Raw genomic sequence first — 18258 nt, 5'->3', positions numbered from 1 at the left:
AGGCCTCCTGGAGCCCCTGACCCCTCCAGCCTCAGACTGCCCATCAATTAAGAGGGGACAGTCCCTCTGATGCTCCTGATTTCCAGCTGAAAGCCACAGATGTTGGGCACAAAGCATCTTTGCAGATGTGTCTGGAAGTCCCTCCAAACCCTGAGTGGTCACTCTGCCCTGGGGATGAGCTCTGGCCATTTTTCCTGCTGAGACTCTGCACTAAGAGATCCATTCCCCCTCATTCCAGGCAACTCAGCCTGGGACTGCCTCCCACCTGGGCTCTGCTGGCTCACAGCCTCCAGAGAGAGCCCCAGAACACCCAAAAATTGCTCCCCAGGGCTCTCTGGAGCACACAGAGACACAAACCTCACCTGCAGGAGCAGTGACTGAGGGTTGTCCAAGCAGGATTCAAAGTTATCACCTCCACCTGCTCCCTCTCACACCACCCAGACCTCCCTGAGTACAGAAAGAGGCACAAGGGTTTGTTTTTGATAGCAAAAACTCTGGGAGAAGATAAAGTGCTCCTTTTTTCACTGTTTTATTTCACTATTTGAAAAGCTGTGGGCAGAGGGAGCCACAACTATGCCTTGATTCTTTCAATTCTTGTTTCTTTTTCTGCATTCAGGGTCTTTAAAAGGCCATTTAAGCAATTATTGCAGCAAAGTCAGTGCCAGGAAAAAAAAAATGCAAAGCAACAAAAAATAAGCTCTCTAACCACAGCTGGAGGTTTCTAGAGCTCAGCTTTAGGCACCTGGCTGAATGAAGCCTTCAAGATTTGTTGATTTAAACACTGTGCTCTCCCACCAGAGCAGTCAAATAACTTCAGTGGCTGCCTATGAGATAAACTGAATAAACAGAGGGCAAGAATTGCTCTACCTGCCATGAAAGCAACCAAAACAATGTGAATTAGAGCACTGCCCTAGGGAAAAAGTAACTGCATTACTCCAGAAAGCATCACGGGCTTTATGAGAAATCCATGAGGCTGAAATTAAAATCACACACACACACAATTTCCCTCATTGTGAAATGCAATCTGATGGACTGTGGAAGTGGCACCAGCCTTCCAAAGCTGTGTGAGCAGAGGTTTGATGAAACAGAGATATGGAACTTCACAGCAGAGGCCAAGAGAAACCACAAGAGAGCCTCCAACAAGACTGAGATGCTGCAAGCAGGATCCTCCCTTTCTTTGGGGTAAAACCCCTCCATTCTCCCATTCCCTCTTCTGGCAGCACCAAAACAAAGCCATGAGCAGTTTGGAATGGCATTGTTCCCTACACCCTGAGCTGCTGCACAGCTCTGGGCTCCTGCAAGCAGCACAGCCCATCATCCCCTCCTCAAACCCCAACTGAAGAGCTGCCCTGGGAGGATCAGTTTATGATGTCAAGAGCTGCCTCACAATTTGTGTGGCAACTCAAGTGAGCTGGCTGGGTTTTCCCAACCAGGACACCTGATCTGGTGACAGGAAAACAGGAACTGCCATCCCAGGTTCACCAAGGGCACAGAGCTGCTGAACAGGCACAACTCACTTATTTCACAGCCTTGCTGAATTCTGGCCCACAGACAGGGATGGGAACACAAACCAGAGCCAGCAGGAGCCTCCCAGTGACAATACTGAATCAAACAGCCCACAGGAGCTCTTCCACAGCTCCAGACACCTAAAGAAACACTTCTTCCTGACGTGACCTTTTCATCCCCCCTTTTTCATTCCCCAAAAAAAAAAGCTTCACTGAAAACCTGCTAAAATCCTCATTTCAAATACACCTCGTGGCACTGAGTTCTCCCCTTGAAAATGCTGTTCAGCAGCTTTTCTGCTCCTGTGCTGCAAGTGCAAGGGAATTATAAACCCAAAGTTTTTATTTCTCTAAAACTTTGTGATTTTACAGCATTCATCCCTTCTAAGTAGGGCAAAACAAGGTTTTCTCCACATTCAGTTTTCTCTCCAACTCGCTCCCTGCTCCTTAATCTACAACGATCCTTTCTTTAATTAAAAAGAAATAAAAGGTAGGAAGTTCTAGCCTGCATCTATGAAGTGTAATCTCATTAATTAGAAGCACCCCAATTTTTCCAAAGCTCCTTTAGGCATCCCCCATGCCAGATGCAGCAGGAAAAGCTTCTCCCATGGACCCCAACACTGCCTGAATGCCCATCTGAGCTGGGATCCATTTAAAACCCAAGAGATTTACTGGTGTATTTGAAGTTGATACCAAGTTGGCACAAACTTCAGTAAATACATATTATTTAGGGGCTGGGTACATTTTAGTAAGAATTTAAGGTTCAGGAAGTTGGGCTATTCCACTATCCCTGTGACTCCACCTGGCAAAGAACACCCAATAATAAATTTAAATCCCTGCTCTGAATTAACAACTCCCTGCAGAGCTCCCTGCCCTCCCCAGGCTCAGGCAGAAGGGTCAGGCTCAAGTTTTCATCTCAGAACATCACAGTTAAAATTAAAATTCCCCTAAAGAAAACAGACTCTGATGAAAGCAGGAGAAAAGCTAAGACAGGGTGAGACCACCTCATCTAATTTTAGGTGTCTAAAAGGCATCTCAGACTCCAAGGGTCCCTAAGCCACTGCTGCAACCAGCAGAGAGAACCCACAAAAAAGCAACACACAACCCACAGAAGCAGCACAGGCTGACTTTAAACATCTTTGGACAAACTCACCCCAGCCTGGACCAGGTCTGACCTGCCTGCTACCATGTCTAAGCAGAAATGAGCTGGATTCATTCAGAATTAGAATGATAACTTAAAAAAAAAAATAAAATAAATTAGGCAAAATTAAAGCCACCTCTGCTCTCCCAGCCCAGACATTGGTTCCTCTTTGCTGCCTTTGCCTGCTGGGGTTTCCAGCCCTTTCAGTAGAGCCAGACCTGGCTCCAGTCCTGCCCTGGAGCTTGCCAGAGCTGGGTCCAGCCTGCCAAAGCTTATCTGTGGGCAGAGGCTGCCTAACAGATGTGTTAGTGTCCCCAGCAGCCATCCTGGGCACAGCCTGAGGGGACACCATCACCTCTGTGGGGACCCACAGAAACTTCCCATCTGAGGGAGGCCAGCTCTCAGCTCAAAACTCAGTGTGACCTGCACAATGCTCTGAAAAAACCAAAGGCTTAAATGTATTTCTAAAGCTTGGAGTTCACTGCTCAGTGAAACAAAACAAGAAAAATATGCAAATGAGCCCTTGCACTCCAGGCCAAACTGCAGCCACCAGGTCTGAGGGAAAAGAGAGTGAAAAAGAAAAGAAATAAAAATAAAAATATATTCTGCCACAAATGCACTACTATCTTATCTGGAACTTTTACACCTTTTTCTCAGCATCTTGGTGCTGAGAAAGGTGGAGGCAAGACACTCTCTGCCTGTGGGATTTTCCATACATTTCCAGAGCCCTCAGCACTACAAGAGAAACATTTAATCAAAGACAGGGCTTAAATGAACTTAGCTTAAATGGACTAAGCAAAGACAGAGCTTAAAGGAAAAGCTCAGGATTTGGAAGAGCAGAGCAAGAAGTGCATACAGCTGTATTTATACACACTCACATCTCACAGATGTTCCACCTTAACCATCCTTAAAACACGACAGATCCCACAGCCTTTGATTCAATACCCAACTGTCCTGCTGGATAAAAGTGAGAAAAGCACCTGCTTTTAATCTTTGTGCTACAGCAGTTCCCTCCCCTCTTCCTCCTCTAACTCCAACAGAAAGGAAAACTGCCAAGCAGAGAAGAGCCCAAGCATGAAGATACTGGGGCTGAAACCACAGAGATGAGGGAGAGGGGTCAGCTGGAGACCCTGAATCCATTGGGAAGGAAAGCACCCCCTCCACCAATGAAGGCTGGAAGCAACCTGAGCAACCTGACCCAGTGATGCCATCCCTGCCCATGGCACTGCGTTGGAACTGGATCATCTTTAAGGTCCCCTCCAACCCAAACCAGTGTGGGATTCTGGGATTGAAGCCAAGAAGCAGAGCTTTTTGAAGCCAAAAAATGCAGACAAATGTGTTTTCAGGTAAAAGTTCCTCTCTGGGGTGAGTTATTGATGGTCTCTTCTTGCCTCTGTGAAGATGGATTGGTGTCCAGGTATTTCCAGACTCAGATGTCCCTCCCTCCTGGAGCACTGTGACCCTGCACACCAAGATGCAAAACAGGAAAAGCAAACTAGAAAACAGGAAGCATCAACTTCTGCTGTGAGTGCTCAACACTGAGGTTCCACAGGTTGGGTTAGTGGGACTCAGAGCCTGGCCAGTGGGCTGGGGATGCTGCTGGGGACTCAGAAACACAGGGTGGGAAGGGACCTCTGGAGACCACCCAGCCCAACCCCCTGCCAAGGCAGGGTCACCTGGAACAGGTGGCACAGGAACATGTCCAGGTGGGTTTGGAATGTCTCCAGAGAGGGACACTCCACACCCTCCCTGGGCACCTGGTCCAGAGCTCTTTCTCCCTTCCTCACGTTGAGGTGGAACTTCTTGTGTTTTAGTTTATGGCCATTGCTCCCTGTCCTGTCACTGGCACCACTGAACAGGGTCTGGCACCATCCTCTGACACCCTTTGGGGATGTTTATGTGCACTAATCAGATCCCCTCTGAGACCACTCTGCTCCAGACTAACCAGACCCAGCTCCTGCAGTCTCTCCTCAGATGAGAGATGCTCCAGACCCCTCATCACCCTTGGACCCTCTCCAGCAGCTCCTTGTCTTCCTTGAGCTGTGAAGACCAGAATTGAACCCAAAACTCCAGATGTGGTTGAGTAGAAGGGAAGGATCATCTCCCCTGACCAAAATGCCCTCCAGCCTTCCCTTGGCCCCCAGGGCACAGTTTGAACACCAACAGTTCAACTGGCTCAACAGTTTAAGGACTCAGAGCAGGTTAACAGCCTCATGAAACTCATTCATCCCTCTGCCATGGTTTGGGGCCTTGGTGTCACAGCCCAGCTCCTGCTCCAGGGCTGCCCCAGGCACATCCTTCCTGCAGCAAGGGTCCCAAGCCCAGCCTGGTGCACAGCTGGCTGAACATGTGAAATCCTGGAGCATCACTTTGCTCTGCCTGGCCTCCTGCTGGCAGCCTCAGCAGGGGATCCCAGTGCCAAGTACCTGAGGAGAGCAGATTAGTCCTTCCCTCCTTTCAAGCTGCCATCCCTGCACCTGGGAATGCAAAGGCTGCAGCTGCTCAGTGGAAAGCAGCACTTCCTGTGCTCACAGCAGCTTCCTACCTGCAATAAGAGGAGAAAAAGGGAACAAAAAAAGGCCCCTCCAGGAGTTTAAACCCCTGAGAGTCTCTCAAAGCAGGCTGAAGTTTATCTGAGAGCAGTGACTGGGCAGGTCTCACCCAGCACCAGGCTCCAGCACTCTGGCTCTTGTAAAGCAGCTGCCTTGGGTGAAGGCTCAGAAACACTGGAGCAAATGGAGAATTTCCTTCCCAACACCCATTCCTGCTCCTTTGTGCTGCTGCTTTACTGGAACTTTCCACCCCTGGGCTTGGGGAATCAGAAAAGGAGTGGTTTGCCTTGAAAGGTCAAGGGAGACACAGAGCTGGGAGTGAAGCACACGAGGAGAGCTGAATTCACTTGCAATCCTTGCAAAGAAACCACTTTTTAATAGTTTCTCTCTGAGTCAGACTAAAGACAATATGGCCTAATAAAAGCTTTTTTCCACTCATCTCCCATCTCCCTGCCCCCTTCCCCACCCTGTCAAAGGGAAGTATGGACCTAAGCTTACACCCACATGTGAAACTGAACTGGAACATTTCCCATGGACCACAAAACAGCCTCATCCACAGCTTTTTTCTATCTGTGTTGAGCAATTTTACACAGACAGGGACACTGAGCCTAGTGAACAACTTCCACAGGCTGGGACTCACCCCAAGAACTGGAAATGAAAGTGCTGGAACGTGCAAAGAGCTTGTTCCTACAAATACATGTTACATTAAGACCTCAGTTATTTCTCTTTCTCAGGATGAAGGCAGAAGAGGACAGCCCAGGTGGGAACCACAGGGCATTTCTGCAACACGTCCCTGCTGAGGAACAGAGAACAGAACACCACAACTGCCCACCCAAGGGCCTCCCACTCTCAGGATGTTCCCTGAGAGCACCATCCCAAACATCAACAACCCACCCCAGCTGCTGAGGTGTCCCAAATGAAGGCTGAGGACCACCAGGAAAGGTCCACTGCCTCAAACAGCACAACAATGATGGATGGGAGCACCGTGGAGCACCCTGCTCTATGGAAGGTGACCCTGCCCGTGGCAGGGGGTGGAATGAGATGAGCTTTGAGGTCTCTTCCAGCCCAGACCAGTCTGTGGTTCTGTGATTATGAACTGGGGCAGCTCAGCTACTGCCCCAGCAGAGCAGGAGCCTTCCCTGCAAGAGATCTCCATGGAGATCCCCACCAGGAAGATGTTCTTCACTGCTGGAGGCAGGCAGTGCTCACAGGCACCACTGCAGCTGACAGGCCTTGCTTGGGGTCAGGCTCAAGCTACCTGAATCTCCTGTCTTGTCCTGGACTCAGGCAAAACTCAGGTTTGTACAGAAGTGGAACTGGTGCAAGGCCATTCAGAGGCAGCAGTGGAGCTATGGGATGTGCTGACACAATTCCAACAGGGACCTGACCTGCCCTCAGCATCAGCAACTTTCTGAGACAGGAGGGAGTGAAAAGAGGGGAAAACAGAGCACTCACAGAAAGCTTTTAGCCCAAACAGCACCTTTAACCCGCCTTTGGATCTGCAGCTTCAAGTTTTGGAAGTTTAGATGCCAGGTTTAATATTGTCAGGTGACCTGCCAGGGGGTTTTCCCAAAGGGAACACGATGCAGAGCGGGTTCAGTCACACACTGCAGACCATGGCTCCCAACAAACACACCCTCAGCAGCCCAAACCAAGCCAGTCTGTGCCACTGACAAAGATATTCAGCAGCACCATCCTCCTCACTAAAGAGAAATGACTGTTCAAAAGAACCTGAAGAGAGGATGCTGAGACTTCAGGGCGCTTTTCCAGTCCACACATCCCAGCTCCATCCCCAAGGCAGTAAACTGGGCTCAAAGAAACTATTCCATGCCATCCTGCAAGCCTGCTGGAATGATTTCATGTTCATGCAACAGTCAAAAATGTCAATTCTGTGCCAGCACTAAACACTGTTATTAACAGGCTTTTGGGCTGTGAACCAAAGTTCTGGTGGTGATGATCCTCCCAGGATCCCAGCTGGGGAGCCAGGGGCAGCAGGGACAATGTCCCAGCACAGCAGCACACACACCACGCTCTGTGACACTCGTGGTGTGCCTGGGGAGGCAAGGACACCACCTGAACATTCCAGAAGAACTCACATTTAGGAGCCTCCTCTCCCTGGGAATAGAGAGTGGAGTGGTTGGAATTTCAGCACCGTGTGAAGTCTCCAGCCTGTCCCTGTACAGGGAGGGCTCTCAGCTTCCTTCTGACACAGCATTTGCTCCAAGTCAGTCAAGAGGCACAGAAATGTCTCTTCCCAGCCTCCTTTTGGATTTTCTACCTCCACAAATTCTTGACACCTTAACATCCACCAAGAGCTACACAAACAAGCTTTATAATCCTCAGCTAAGAAAGGTAAGGGATCAAAGTGAGTTTCCCCCAGAGCAACACAACCTCCCATGAGCACCTCCTGACACCTCAGACTTTGTCTCTGCTCTGCCCAGACCAGAGGTCCCTGTGCCACCACTGCTGGCAGCAGAGTTCCTGTGCTCCCAGTTAATATCCAAGCACCTGACACAGAATTCAGTATTTCTGCCTGTTCTGAGCTTTACTTTCTAACTGGAGCAACTTGACAAAACATTATGCTGGACAGAAAAGAAAGAAAAAGCAATGCTGTACTCACACACAACTGAATTAAGTCCAAAATTTTGCTTCTAGATAAGAGTAGGGATTTGGATGGGGCCAGTTCAGTGCTTTCATAATGCTCTGTTATGGAAAGGAGAACAAAAATACACCAAATCCCTGAAGAGCTATGAGAAGTAACTAGTCCAGGAATAAAAAAAAAAAGGAAAGAAAGGAGGGAGTTGGGGGAAAGATAAAGAGTGGTGGGGTTTTTTTCCCTAATCCCACTGACACATTTATTAAGCCCTTAGATTTGTGTGCATGTAACTCACAGACAACCCTGCAGGAAAAGACTTTGTCAATTGAACCTGTGCTGCATCCTGCACAGTAAGAGCTGCAGAACCCCCTCAGGAGCCATGAGGTGTGGGGTGTCTGACCCCTCCAGCCACCCTGCAGTCATTTGGGCTGCTCTGCAGCAAAACAGAAAGTCAACATTCCTAGAGGGAGGAAAAGGTCATGGTGGGGAGGGATCAGAGTTCAGCTGAAACCAGTCACACACAGGAAGTTCAAAGTAACTCCTGTCTGCTTCACACCAATGCAGAAGTGAAAATCAGATCTCCTTCTTCAGGGGAGTGGTGAGGGGTGGACAGAAAACCAAATCTGCATCTCCAGTGGAAGAGCCCTGCTGAGAATAAACACAGGAGAAGGGAGCCTGTGTTTGTGGGAGCACACCTGAGCCGCTGGGGGCACTGAGCACATCTCCAAGCCCCCCAGTTTTGTCCCCATCACGTGCCCACCTCACCAGCCAGCTCTGACCCTCAACCAGGGCAGGTGCTCACCTTCCTCTTTGTTGTTGGTGATGTCTTTCAGCAGCTCAGTCTTCATGCAGCCGTCTTTCCTTGGCTCTCCCTTACTCAGCACTGCTCGCTATGGTGGGGGGGAAGAAAAAACAGAAACATCAGGGTTGAGCTCAGTGCTCAGACACACGGTGCATTCAAAAGAAGAGACAATCATGGACACATCCTGTTTACAGCACAGCCAAACCTCCCTCTGCAAAATAAAGGCTGCCAGGAAGCTGCCACCAAGGCACAGGTCACAGATAAAACACGGCAAGGCTGGCCCAGGCTGACAGCCCAGGAGCACAGGGGCTCCAGGCTGTGCCCAGGGCTGGCACCTCCCAGCTCAGAGTTGGATGCAGCCAGACAGATTTTCCCAGTGCAACGTGCCTGGGAATCCAGCTGAGTCCATCTGCGTGAAAGGCATCTCGAGGAGGTGACTCTGACTCCCCCAAAACTTTTTAGCCTTTGGGTGGGGGAGGCAGATCTATCAGGCTTCTCACTATGACCTCATTTATCAACATTTCCAGCCCATGTGCTTTTGGTGGCTTGGTTGGGTTTTTTTGCAGCTCATTCAAATGAACATCCAAAATTGCAAACCATCAGTCAGCTACAGCTACCTCCTCATTCATAACATCCATGTTTATTGAAGTTAATGAGCTCTATTTTTAATTCTATAGAAACCAATTTTTCTTTTTCCCCCCTCTTTAAAAAAAAAAAAAGTAAAAAGGGAACACCTGCTCATCTCCTCTGCCTTTCACACACCTGGCACCACATTGTTAGCTCAGGTTTGCAGCCTTAATACCTTCTCATTCTCTACTTTGAAGTAGCAAGACTGAACCAAAAAAACAAAACCAAAAACCTACTACCAAAATAAACCAGAAGGAAAGTGGTATTTTAAAAAAAATGAACTAGAAGGGGTCTTTGCCACAGCTGTGTTTAAGGAAAGGACTGGAGTGGAGGCAGGGCTGGGGTGTGCCCTGCAGAGCTGGAGGTCGGAGCCGGGTTCAGCGCGCGCTGCCGGTGCCACGGCACAAGAATAAGCCCAGGTCAAGCCAACTGTTGTAGGCCAGCACGGGGAGCAGATGGTGCCTGCAGCCATGCAAATCACAGGGTTTAAAGCTCACTGGGTGATAAAGAAAGAAAAACAACCTGCCCATCTCCCTTAGAGCAAGTGAGGGGGATGAGACATGCATGGAGCCTGGTGGGGCAGCTCCCAGCCCTTCCCAGCAGCTCGTCCATGCCTCTGTGGGATTGTCCAGAGCTGGCCTCTGGTGCTGCTGGGGAACTCAGGGCAATGCCCTGTGCTGGCAGGCGCTGCAGAGCAGCCCCCAGCCCCATGCAGGACTCACCCAGCCCTGCAGGATCACCCTGTCCTGCACCCAAATCAACCACGGCAGAGACACACACCATGGGAAGGAGGGAGACAGATTCCTGGGAAAGCCTCCACCACCTGCCAGGCCCAGAGCTAAAAGCACTTCAAGGATGGCTCCTGCAGCACAGGACAGAGGCTGTGGGTGGCTGCCTGTCCCCAGCCTGCCCAGAGCACAATGAGACACAAACCCAGCCACATTGGAGCGCTCTCAGCACCAGCAACTTGTGCTCCGAGCACAGCACCTTCACATCTCCAGTCACAGACCAAAAAGCTGCTGTGAGCACTGGAAAGCTCAGCTCAGACCAGCCTGACACAGAACCTACCTTAGCAGACACTGGCCAACAGATTCCATTGAGAAATGATCATAAAACACAGCCCAAACTCTGAACATAGAGCAGCTGTTTTATTTATTCACTTGCTAAGCCAGTAATTCATATCCTTGCTGCAAACATGAGCTGGTAAACCCTACCTCTCCTCTGTCAGACCTCTTGTAAAATGGGAATAACCTCCATTATTCTCATGGATTATCCTGCTGCAAGACCTGAGCAAAGAGAGCTCAGAGTGCTCGAGGGCACCCCTGGCTCCCACCACAGCCAGGGGCACCCAGGCCCTGGCCACAGGCACCAGCAGCAAATAAAGAGCCTCAGTCAGTCTAACAGGGACCAGTTTGTTTTCCCAACCTTTGTTGCAACAAGGAGAGGTCTTGATATTCCTGCTCCTCCACTGACTCATGCAAGCAGCCCCAGGATTTCCAGGGGCCATTCTTTGCCATCTGAGCAGGATTTTTTCTGTGTTTCCTAAGCAGCACCCTCACTCCACACATTGCCCACGCTCTCCCTTCCACAGAGGCGTTGCTGCTGCTCGCCCATGAGGAAAAGGCACTGCAGGAACCCTGGAGTCAATGAGACCTTGACCACCCTCCCTGCTTGCTGCAGTCACCAGCAGCTCAGAGCTGCCTGCCCAGCTCTCAAAGCAGAATTCCCAACTCCAAGAGAGAAACCATCACTTTTGTCTTTTGAGAGTACAACAGCTGGGTGCCAAGGCAAGGCTGGCTGAGGTGGCATCTCCCAGGCTCTCCTTCCTACCTCAGAGACAAACCCCTCACTAAGAGGCGACAACGTTACAACTTCCCAACAAAAACTCAGCATCAAGGTAGAAAATAAAAAGAATCATTAAAAATAAAAATAAAATCAAAAGCCAACTGTGAATTTTGAAGCATTTGGATCAGAAGGAAGCTACAGGAAATCCCTGCAAAGCGCTCGAAGCCTCATCCCCCCAGGCCAGCGCTCTCCCGTCCTTGCTCCATCAGCACCCAGCACCGAGGGGCACCCATGGGGCACCCATGGGACACCCAGCACCATTCATCCCACCCAGCTCCACCCAGCCAACTTAGCACCAACTTCACCGCAAGTGTCAATACCTCCAGCTTTTGTGTGTGTGTGCGTGTGTGTGTTGGGTTTTTTTGCCCTCCCCTCCCCTAAATCCAGAGCAAACTTCCCTTTCTGCTCACCCTCCCCATGCCCCATCCGTCCGCTCCCGATTGGCAGGGAAATCCTATACCCACCCTCCCCGCCGAGAAATGTCTGCTCTTGCAGCAGTCCCAACAAAGCCAACTGCCAAGCACACGCTGCTTCACAATAAAAGTCTCACTCGCTCCATTTATTTTTTTCCTCCTTTCCCCCTTTCCCGCAGCCGTCTGCCTCCATTCCCTCGCCCACCCCAGACTGATTATTAACCATCCGTGGCTGGAGAACCTCCATAAAGAGCACACACAACCAGCCACGAAGCATTCTTGCCCCCCCCAACCCTTAATTTTTAGGTTTCAAAGGGTAGAAAAAATTAGTGCATCTGAAGAAAGACTGATTGGGTCTTTGAAAGGGCTTTAAGAGCCATGAGGAGCCAAGCAGAGGAGCTAGTGCTGGTTTAGTTTTTTCCTCTCTGCCTCTGTTTACAAGAAAACAAGCTTCCTCTCCTCCATGAGGTCTTTGGAGGGGATGGAAGACAGGTCAGACCGGCCAAGGAAAGGCTCTGCAGCATTTCCAAACGGATGATGACTACAAACTACAGTGGTGCCTTTAAAACAAACCAAAATTAAAAAACAACCAAAAACCCAAAAAGCAAAAAAAAAAAAAAAAAAAAAAAAAAAAAAAGCCCATTAAAAAAAAAAAAGAAAAAGGGAAAAGAAAGAAAAGAAAAAGAACAAAGCTGGGAAACACAGAAAGAGCTTTCGCAGCCTCCTCTCCTTGGTATTTTCATCAGCCATCCGGGTGCCCTTCGCAAAGGTCCAAACAGGTTTTATAGGCAAAGACAACACATGCACAGCAAAACTCCAACATATTGCAGCTTACCGAGCCCAAGGGAGCAGAGTTACATCATGAGCCCAGCTCTCTGCTCTCCCGGCAGCCCGGGAAGGAGCGCAGGCTGAGGTGCCAAGATGTCTACCTTCACCAGGGTCTTTTTTTTTTTTTTTTTTTTTTTTTTTATGTCTTAAAAATCAACGGTCTGGGAACCCGAGGCTCGCAGCAGCGTTCCTGTGAGCAGAGCTGTGCACACACAGCAGGTCCATCTGGAAAGGGCTGGGAGCAGGAGACCCCTCAAAGCGCCCGTTCCCATGCGGGGCAGCGCGCGCACCAACACCTCTGCGGGATGGACAGCACTGATCCTGCCTGGATCCAGCCTCCAGCCGGTCACCAACCCCTCCGAGGGGACACCAGACCCCACCCAGGACACAGCCCCAGGGAAAGCTCCCACCAGCCAGGAAAACGAGGGCTGCAGCAATGCTGGAGCAAGGCAGAGGCAAGTCTCTCAACAAATGATGCAACCCCAGCAGCGGCAGATTCTTATTCACTCATTTTTTCCCTCCTTCTCCTAAAAAAAAATATAAATTGAAATAACACAACCCAAACCAGCCTGCTCATAATAACCTTTGCCTTGAAGAGAAGACAAACATTTTGTAGTTAATTATATAGGAAGTAATGATTAAGAGGATGTTTGTAGAAAGAGAGTGTTTCTTTTGTAGGCACGGGGAGGCTGCTCATTTCTGATCTCAGCACTGTGCTTGGGCAAGGCCTGGGCTCAAGGCTCGTTGGGACGCTGACCACGGGCCTGTCATTAGAAACAACAGAAGCATTTGATCTGGAGAAGGAAGGAAACACAACCACCAGCATACCTGGCCTACAAAGCAGTCATCAGTCTCAAAGCTCCTTCTTTTCACGCTAAGGCCACTTCCTTATAAGCCTCATGCAATCATGTGAACATGGAATTTTATCTGCAGCTCACAACAAGCACTGCCCTCAGCCTGAAGTTTGCTCCTGAATCAAATTCTTTGCAATTCTTTTGTCTCCTGAAATCCTTTCATCCAGACTATTCTCCATGGAAAAGAAACATTTCCTTCTCAACCCCCATGTCCTCTCTCCTATTGCAGCACACACGTCGACTCCCCGAGAAGGGGGGAAGCACAGAAAGAGGTGCAAGTCCCTGCATGCAACAGCTGGGAACACGGAGACACGTGCATGAAACACAACAGGACTGAAAGTGACTTCTCCCAAGACAAGGCATTCCACGACGGCGTGCAGGCTTCAGGCAAGGGGGGTCTGCAGAGCCCGTGCCCTCTTGGAAAGGGGAGATCGATTTACACTTCCTCACTGCTTCCAGGCCCATCTAGCTGCATCTCAGCAGAGTTAAAGCCAGTGCAACTTGTGTGTGCAGGCAAATGTAAATCCAGAGCAGACAAAGACATCCCCTCCTTCCACAGGCTGAGGGTAGCAAGGAGTCCAGCTGCTGCCTGCCTTCTCCTAGCCCCCGGGAGGGGAGGAGGGGAAGAAAACCCTAAAATGGAGACCAAGATTCATCACTATCTCTAGCAAAAGCAAACCAGCCATTTCAGAAACACCCAGTCCCCAGGAACTGGCTGAGCCAGGACAAAACCAGAGCACCAAGAGGAGCCTGGAGCAAGCAGATTCCAGCAGTCCAGGGCAAGGGAGCTGGGAGGCAGCTCACCCCCATCAACGGGGCTCTTCAGCCTCCACGCTCCTCTGCCTCCCACCCAAAGCACCGCAGCCAGCGGAGCAGGTCCCTGTCCCCCTGCCCATCCCCATGGTGCCCAGCCAAGGGGCACATGGGGCAGCAGAGGAGGGAAGGCCCCTCGTGGGTTCCCGTGGGACCACGAGGGCCTGGCTGAGCTGCCCACACCACCTCCACCTGGGTCACCTCCGGCCATCGAGCGGCCAAGCAGCCAGACAGCGGTGCCTGTGAGCCGGGAAAGCGGACGGGGAGAAAGGGGGGAGAAAAAAAGACAAAATAATAATGAAAATAATCATCATCATAAAACTTGCACCCTCGGGCCTGTCCCTCTAATAACTACAGCAAAACCTCACCAAGGCCTTACTCTGCTGGAGGGCGAGAAAGCGACACAGCGCTGCCCAGCACCCGAAGTCCTGGAGGTGGGAGATCCTCACACCCTCTCCTCCATGGCCTATGGGCTTCGTCCCCGGCGTGGGGCCTGGTTTTTCTGCTCTGTCATTAAGAGTGGAGCCTGGTCTTTTCCTTCAATCCCAAGAATTGCACGGAATTAGATCATCTTTCTGGCTCGCCTCCCCCTACAGGCAGCTCCCGAGCATGCTCAGCGCGGCCGCGCTGCCATTTCATAACCGCATTGTTTACGGACACACGGACCTGCCATCTTTTGACAGGGACACAGGGCCCGAGTCCCTGCCCAGAGCCCCGGCCCCCGCCACAAACACCCCCGTGGGGGCAGGCAAAGGGAGAAAGCATGGCAAAGGAGAAGCCTGGGGGGTGATGGTGATGGGTCTGTTGTTTTTTCTGATGGTTTTTGTTTCTTTTTTCTCCTTTTTTGCTCCTTGATTTAGGTGAAAATCCACGTGCTTTGGAGGGAGAGGTTAACCCCTGTGGGGGCTGTGGGGGGGAGGAACTCGCAGGGCTCGATGCAAAATGCCAGCCATGATTTTTAGCTTCTTCAAATCACAACTGTGCTTCGATGACACATAAAAATATAATCCCCAGCCCAGTCTGCCATCCTCTGCCGAGCCTTCCTCTGTGAGAGTAGGGGTTGGAAATACGGTATTTCCCTTAAATAAACAAGTTGGCTTAGTCCCAGCACATACAGTTTTCTCCTTTAAATGCAAACCAGAGTATTTTTGCAGGCACACAGGAAAACGAGGAGAGGAGGAGGGGAAATGTTCTTCATTTAACACCAAGAACTCCATGAAAAGCCTTGCAAGGTTGCTCAGAGCCCCGCTCCGTTCCAACCCTCTCCCTGTCTGTGCTGATCATACTTCACAGGTGAAAGCAGCTCTGACTTATGACAGAGAGAAAATGCCAGAAGAGCTGGAGGTTTCCTCATCCTTGGAACAAGGACAAGTTGTGAAAAGCTTCCTTTGCAAGAGGCACTGCGCTGCTCAGGCACAGTATGGCAGTGTTGCAGGGAGGACACTTGCACGTCAGACCTTCTTAACCCCCACTGCCTTGACCCTTGTCCACGTCCTTCCCCCTCCTGATGGGGACTGAAGGAAAAACATAAATAAATCACCTGGTTTGGAGGATGCAAGTTGTTGTGTTGGAGTCCAGGATATTTTGTAAAACCTTGCTCAACATTTTCTTTCCTTCTATATTTTTCTTTTCTTTTTTCTAATGGAGGCTTTCCAATTAGCTTGTGCAGTTTGAGAGCTTCGCTCCTGCTGCTTTCCTGACTACTGTAAATCCTGGCAGGCTGCCCTCCTCCTCTGCCCCCCTCCAGGACCAACACCACCCTACAGCAAAGCCAGACACGTATCCTCCACCCAAGAGACCAAGGAGCTCACAGGGGCACAAGAGGGACAAATCCCACTGGAAACATGAGGGGCCATAAGGGTCTGCAAAGAGGGGTTGGTGTCAAAACTCTGAATTTGGAGGAGTCAGAAAAAAAACAACCGGCTGAAAATGGGAGTTGAGGATTATAAACTCAGGGATTTGTTTCCAAATCACTGACATTCCATGTCACTGCAGGAACATATGGTCCTCCAAGGCTTGCAGGCAGGGAGCACACGCCATCAGTGCCCCGAGCCTTTGGGCTGACCCCAACACACGGTCACTCTCCTGCTGCGGCCATTCCTCGACCACTCTCAGCTCCAGGAGCGGGAAGGCGAGAAGGAAAAACTTCAGGGAAAAGCAGCAAAAGGAAAACAAAGAGGAGCAGCAGGAACCAAGACAGCCCTCCCCCAAACCAGCTGGCCAGGAGAGTGAAGCTCCTTAAAACTCCTTGTTTACCTGAATAAAACAACTCACTGCCATTGCAGGAGGTGCACACAATCCTCTTTCCTTAGGAGATGGCATCACATGGGAGAGCTCCCGAGAGTCAGGTCATGGAGCTGCCTCCCTCTGCCCCCAGCCCAGGGCTGGTCTCACAGAGGCTGAGCTGCAGGAATTTGCCCCATGTGTGCCACAGAGCCTACTTCTACCCAAACATGTTCTGGGGCGAGGGCAAGAGCTCGTGCTGGCACCGCACAGTCAGGTAAATACATGAAACAGAACAAAACCAAGACCCAAAGGCCCCTCTTTGGGCTCTTAACCCTTGCTGAGAAGCAGTGCCAAGCCCAGACCTCGGCAGCTCTCTTCCCTCCAAAGTAGGTCAGGCTTTTCTGTGTCTCTGCAGACGCTTCCCAAGGGCCCCAGCTGGCAGGGACAGAGCGCTGGGCGCTTTCGGCCGGTGCCACCGGTGTCACCACCACACGGGAGCACACCTCCCACGCCTCAGAGGGTTTTTGGTTGTCTCCTCAGCCTTCATCAAGCCCAAAGCCCATTTTCTCCCTGGGTGGAGCTGCTCAGACAGCAGCTCAAGGCCTCAGCTCTTCACGGTTAAAGAGAAATCTCAGCTCTCTCCTCGTGACTTCCGACGTCTTTTCCTTTGCTTCTGGATGATGAACAACGAGCACATTTATAGTCCAGTGGAGACATGACAGATATGTAGATTGGGTATCACAGATTGTCCTGTGTAAGCTCTCTAATCTTTTAAATGCCATCTTCACATCTTGCTCCTTGATTGAAAATTCAATACTGTGTCTGCATTGCAGCTTTGAGGGTCTCCCCGGAGCACAGCAAGCTCAGGCCAGTGTTCTGCAGGGGTGTCTGTGCCTTCCCATGGCCCTGGGATCTTCTCTGTCCATCCCAAATCTCACCGAGGTCTGTGGCAGCCAACAGAGTTCTTGCATGTAGCACCAATCGCAGAGAAAAAAAAAATTCCCAAGGGCAGAACCAGGGGGCTGAGTTTTAAAATATGTTGCAGGCATAGACCTCCTGCCATGAAATCAAGCAGGGATGTTTCCTTTTAATCACATGTTTCCTTGGATTGCTACTATGAAAAAAAAAAAAAAAAAAAAGAAGAGGAGAGAGGGGAGGAAGTCCCTCCAAAATAAAAAGGATTGCTTCTTCCTGGTAAAATGCACTTGGCTCTGGCCTCCACCCAAGTGAGCCATAGGGAGAGGCTGTCAAAAGAGACCCAGTGAGGAGGTGCCATGTGGCCACAGGCCTACTCCTCCCCTTCAGAAGTTCAGTCTTCAAGCAGCTCGGGCACCCCAGGCTTTGTGCCTTTTTCTTCTAAGAGCTACAAGCAGGGAAGGCTCCTTGGAGAATTTTCCAGAAACTTCACACTTAAAAACCACAAACAAATCCTAAACCCTCCCCCCCCCAAAAAAAAAAAAAAAAAAAAAAACAAAACCAACCCCAAGCGAGTCTCCCCACCCCAGGAACCAAAGGAAAGGCATGAGGGAACAAAGCCCGAGGTTTGCCGGCGGTGCCCGAGGCCCCTGGGAGCCCATGGAGCAGCCATCCCAGCAGGACGGGCACCCCAGCAGGATGGGCGATGCCAGCCTGCCTGCACGGGCCGGCCACGCGCAGCAATAGCCAAAGAAATGAACAAACAACCCCGGCCATGCTGCCCCGGCCTCTGCTCCTCCTCTCCTCTCCTCTCCTCTCCTCTCCAAGGCTTCTCCTTCCCCGGGAGGAGCAGCCTGCCCTGCCAGGGCCTCGCCAGGCACGGGAGGTGGACGGACCCTGCGGTACCTGCGGGCAGCTGTGGTCTTCTTCTGGTGAAGACTCCAAGAGTTGCATATTCCAGATCCTCATGAGCAGTGATTCAGTTTCTGCTCATGTGATAAAGCTCCCTCTACAGAGTGAGCATGCCCAGAAGAGCCCATTTCACTGCTCCCTCCACTGCAGCCATTTCACAGAGAACCTGCCGGCTCCAGGGCGTCCATTGGAGCGCGATTATCCCGGGCATCCCGGGGACGCACCGGTAATG

At 50.7% G+C, this 18258-nt stretch overlaps 1 protein-coding gene across 10 annotated transcripts in view; it reads right to left on the bottom strand.

The window, feature by feature from the left end:
- The window catches only part of EHMT1 (euchromatic histone lysine methyltransferase 1), a gene marked incomplete at its 5' end in the record, with an annotated part of 120501 nt that overhangs the window by 54731 nt on the left and 47512 nt on the right, over positions 1–18258 (bottom strand). For 7 of the 10 annotated variants that reach the window (XM_084219402.1, XM_084219397.1, XM_084219404.1 and 4 more), the window contains one exon: positions 8594–8681. In XM_084219402.1, the coding sequence (XP_084075528.1) occupies positions 8594–8681 (88 nt within the window). Of the gene's footprint in view, positions 1–8593; positions 8682–14341; positions 14458–18020; positions 18084–18258 lie in introns of those variants that run through there. The other 3 variants (XM_084219399.1, XM_084219401.1, XM_084219405.1) reach the window with 2 other exon arrangements.

Source organism: Fringilla coelebs (assembly GCF_963513975.1).
Source record: "Fringilla coelebs genome assembly, chromosome: 21".
Taxonomy (NCBI): Eukaryota; Metazoa; Chordata; class Aves; order Passeriformes; family Fringillidae; genus Fringilla; species Fringilla coelebs.
Note: the sequence above shows the minus strand (reverse complement) of the source record. Positions and strands in the feature narration are given on the sequence as shown.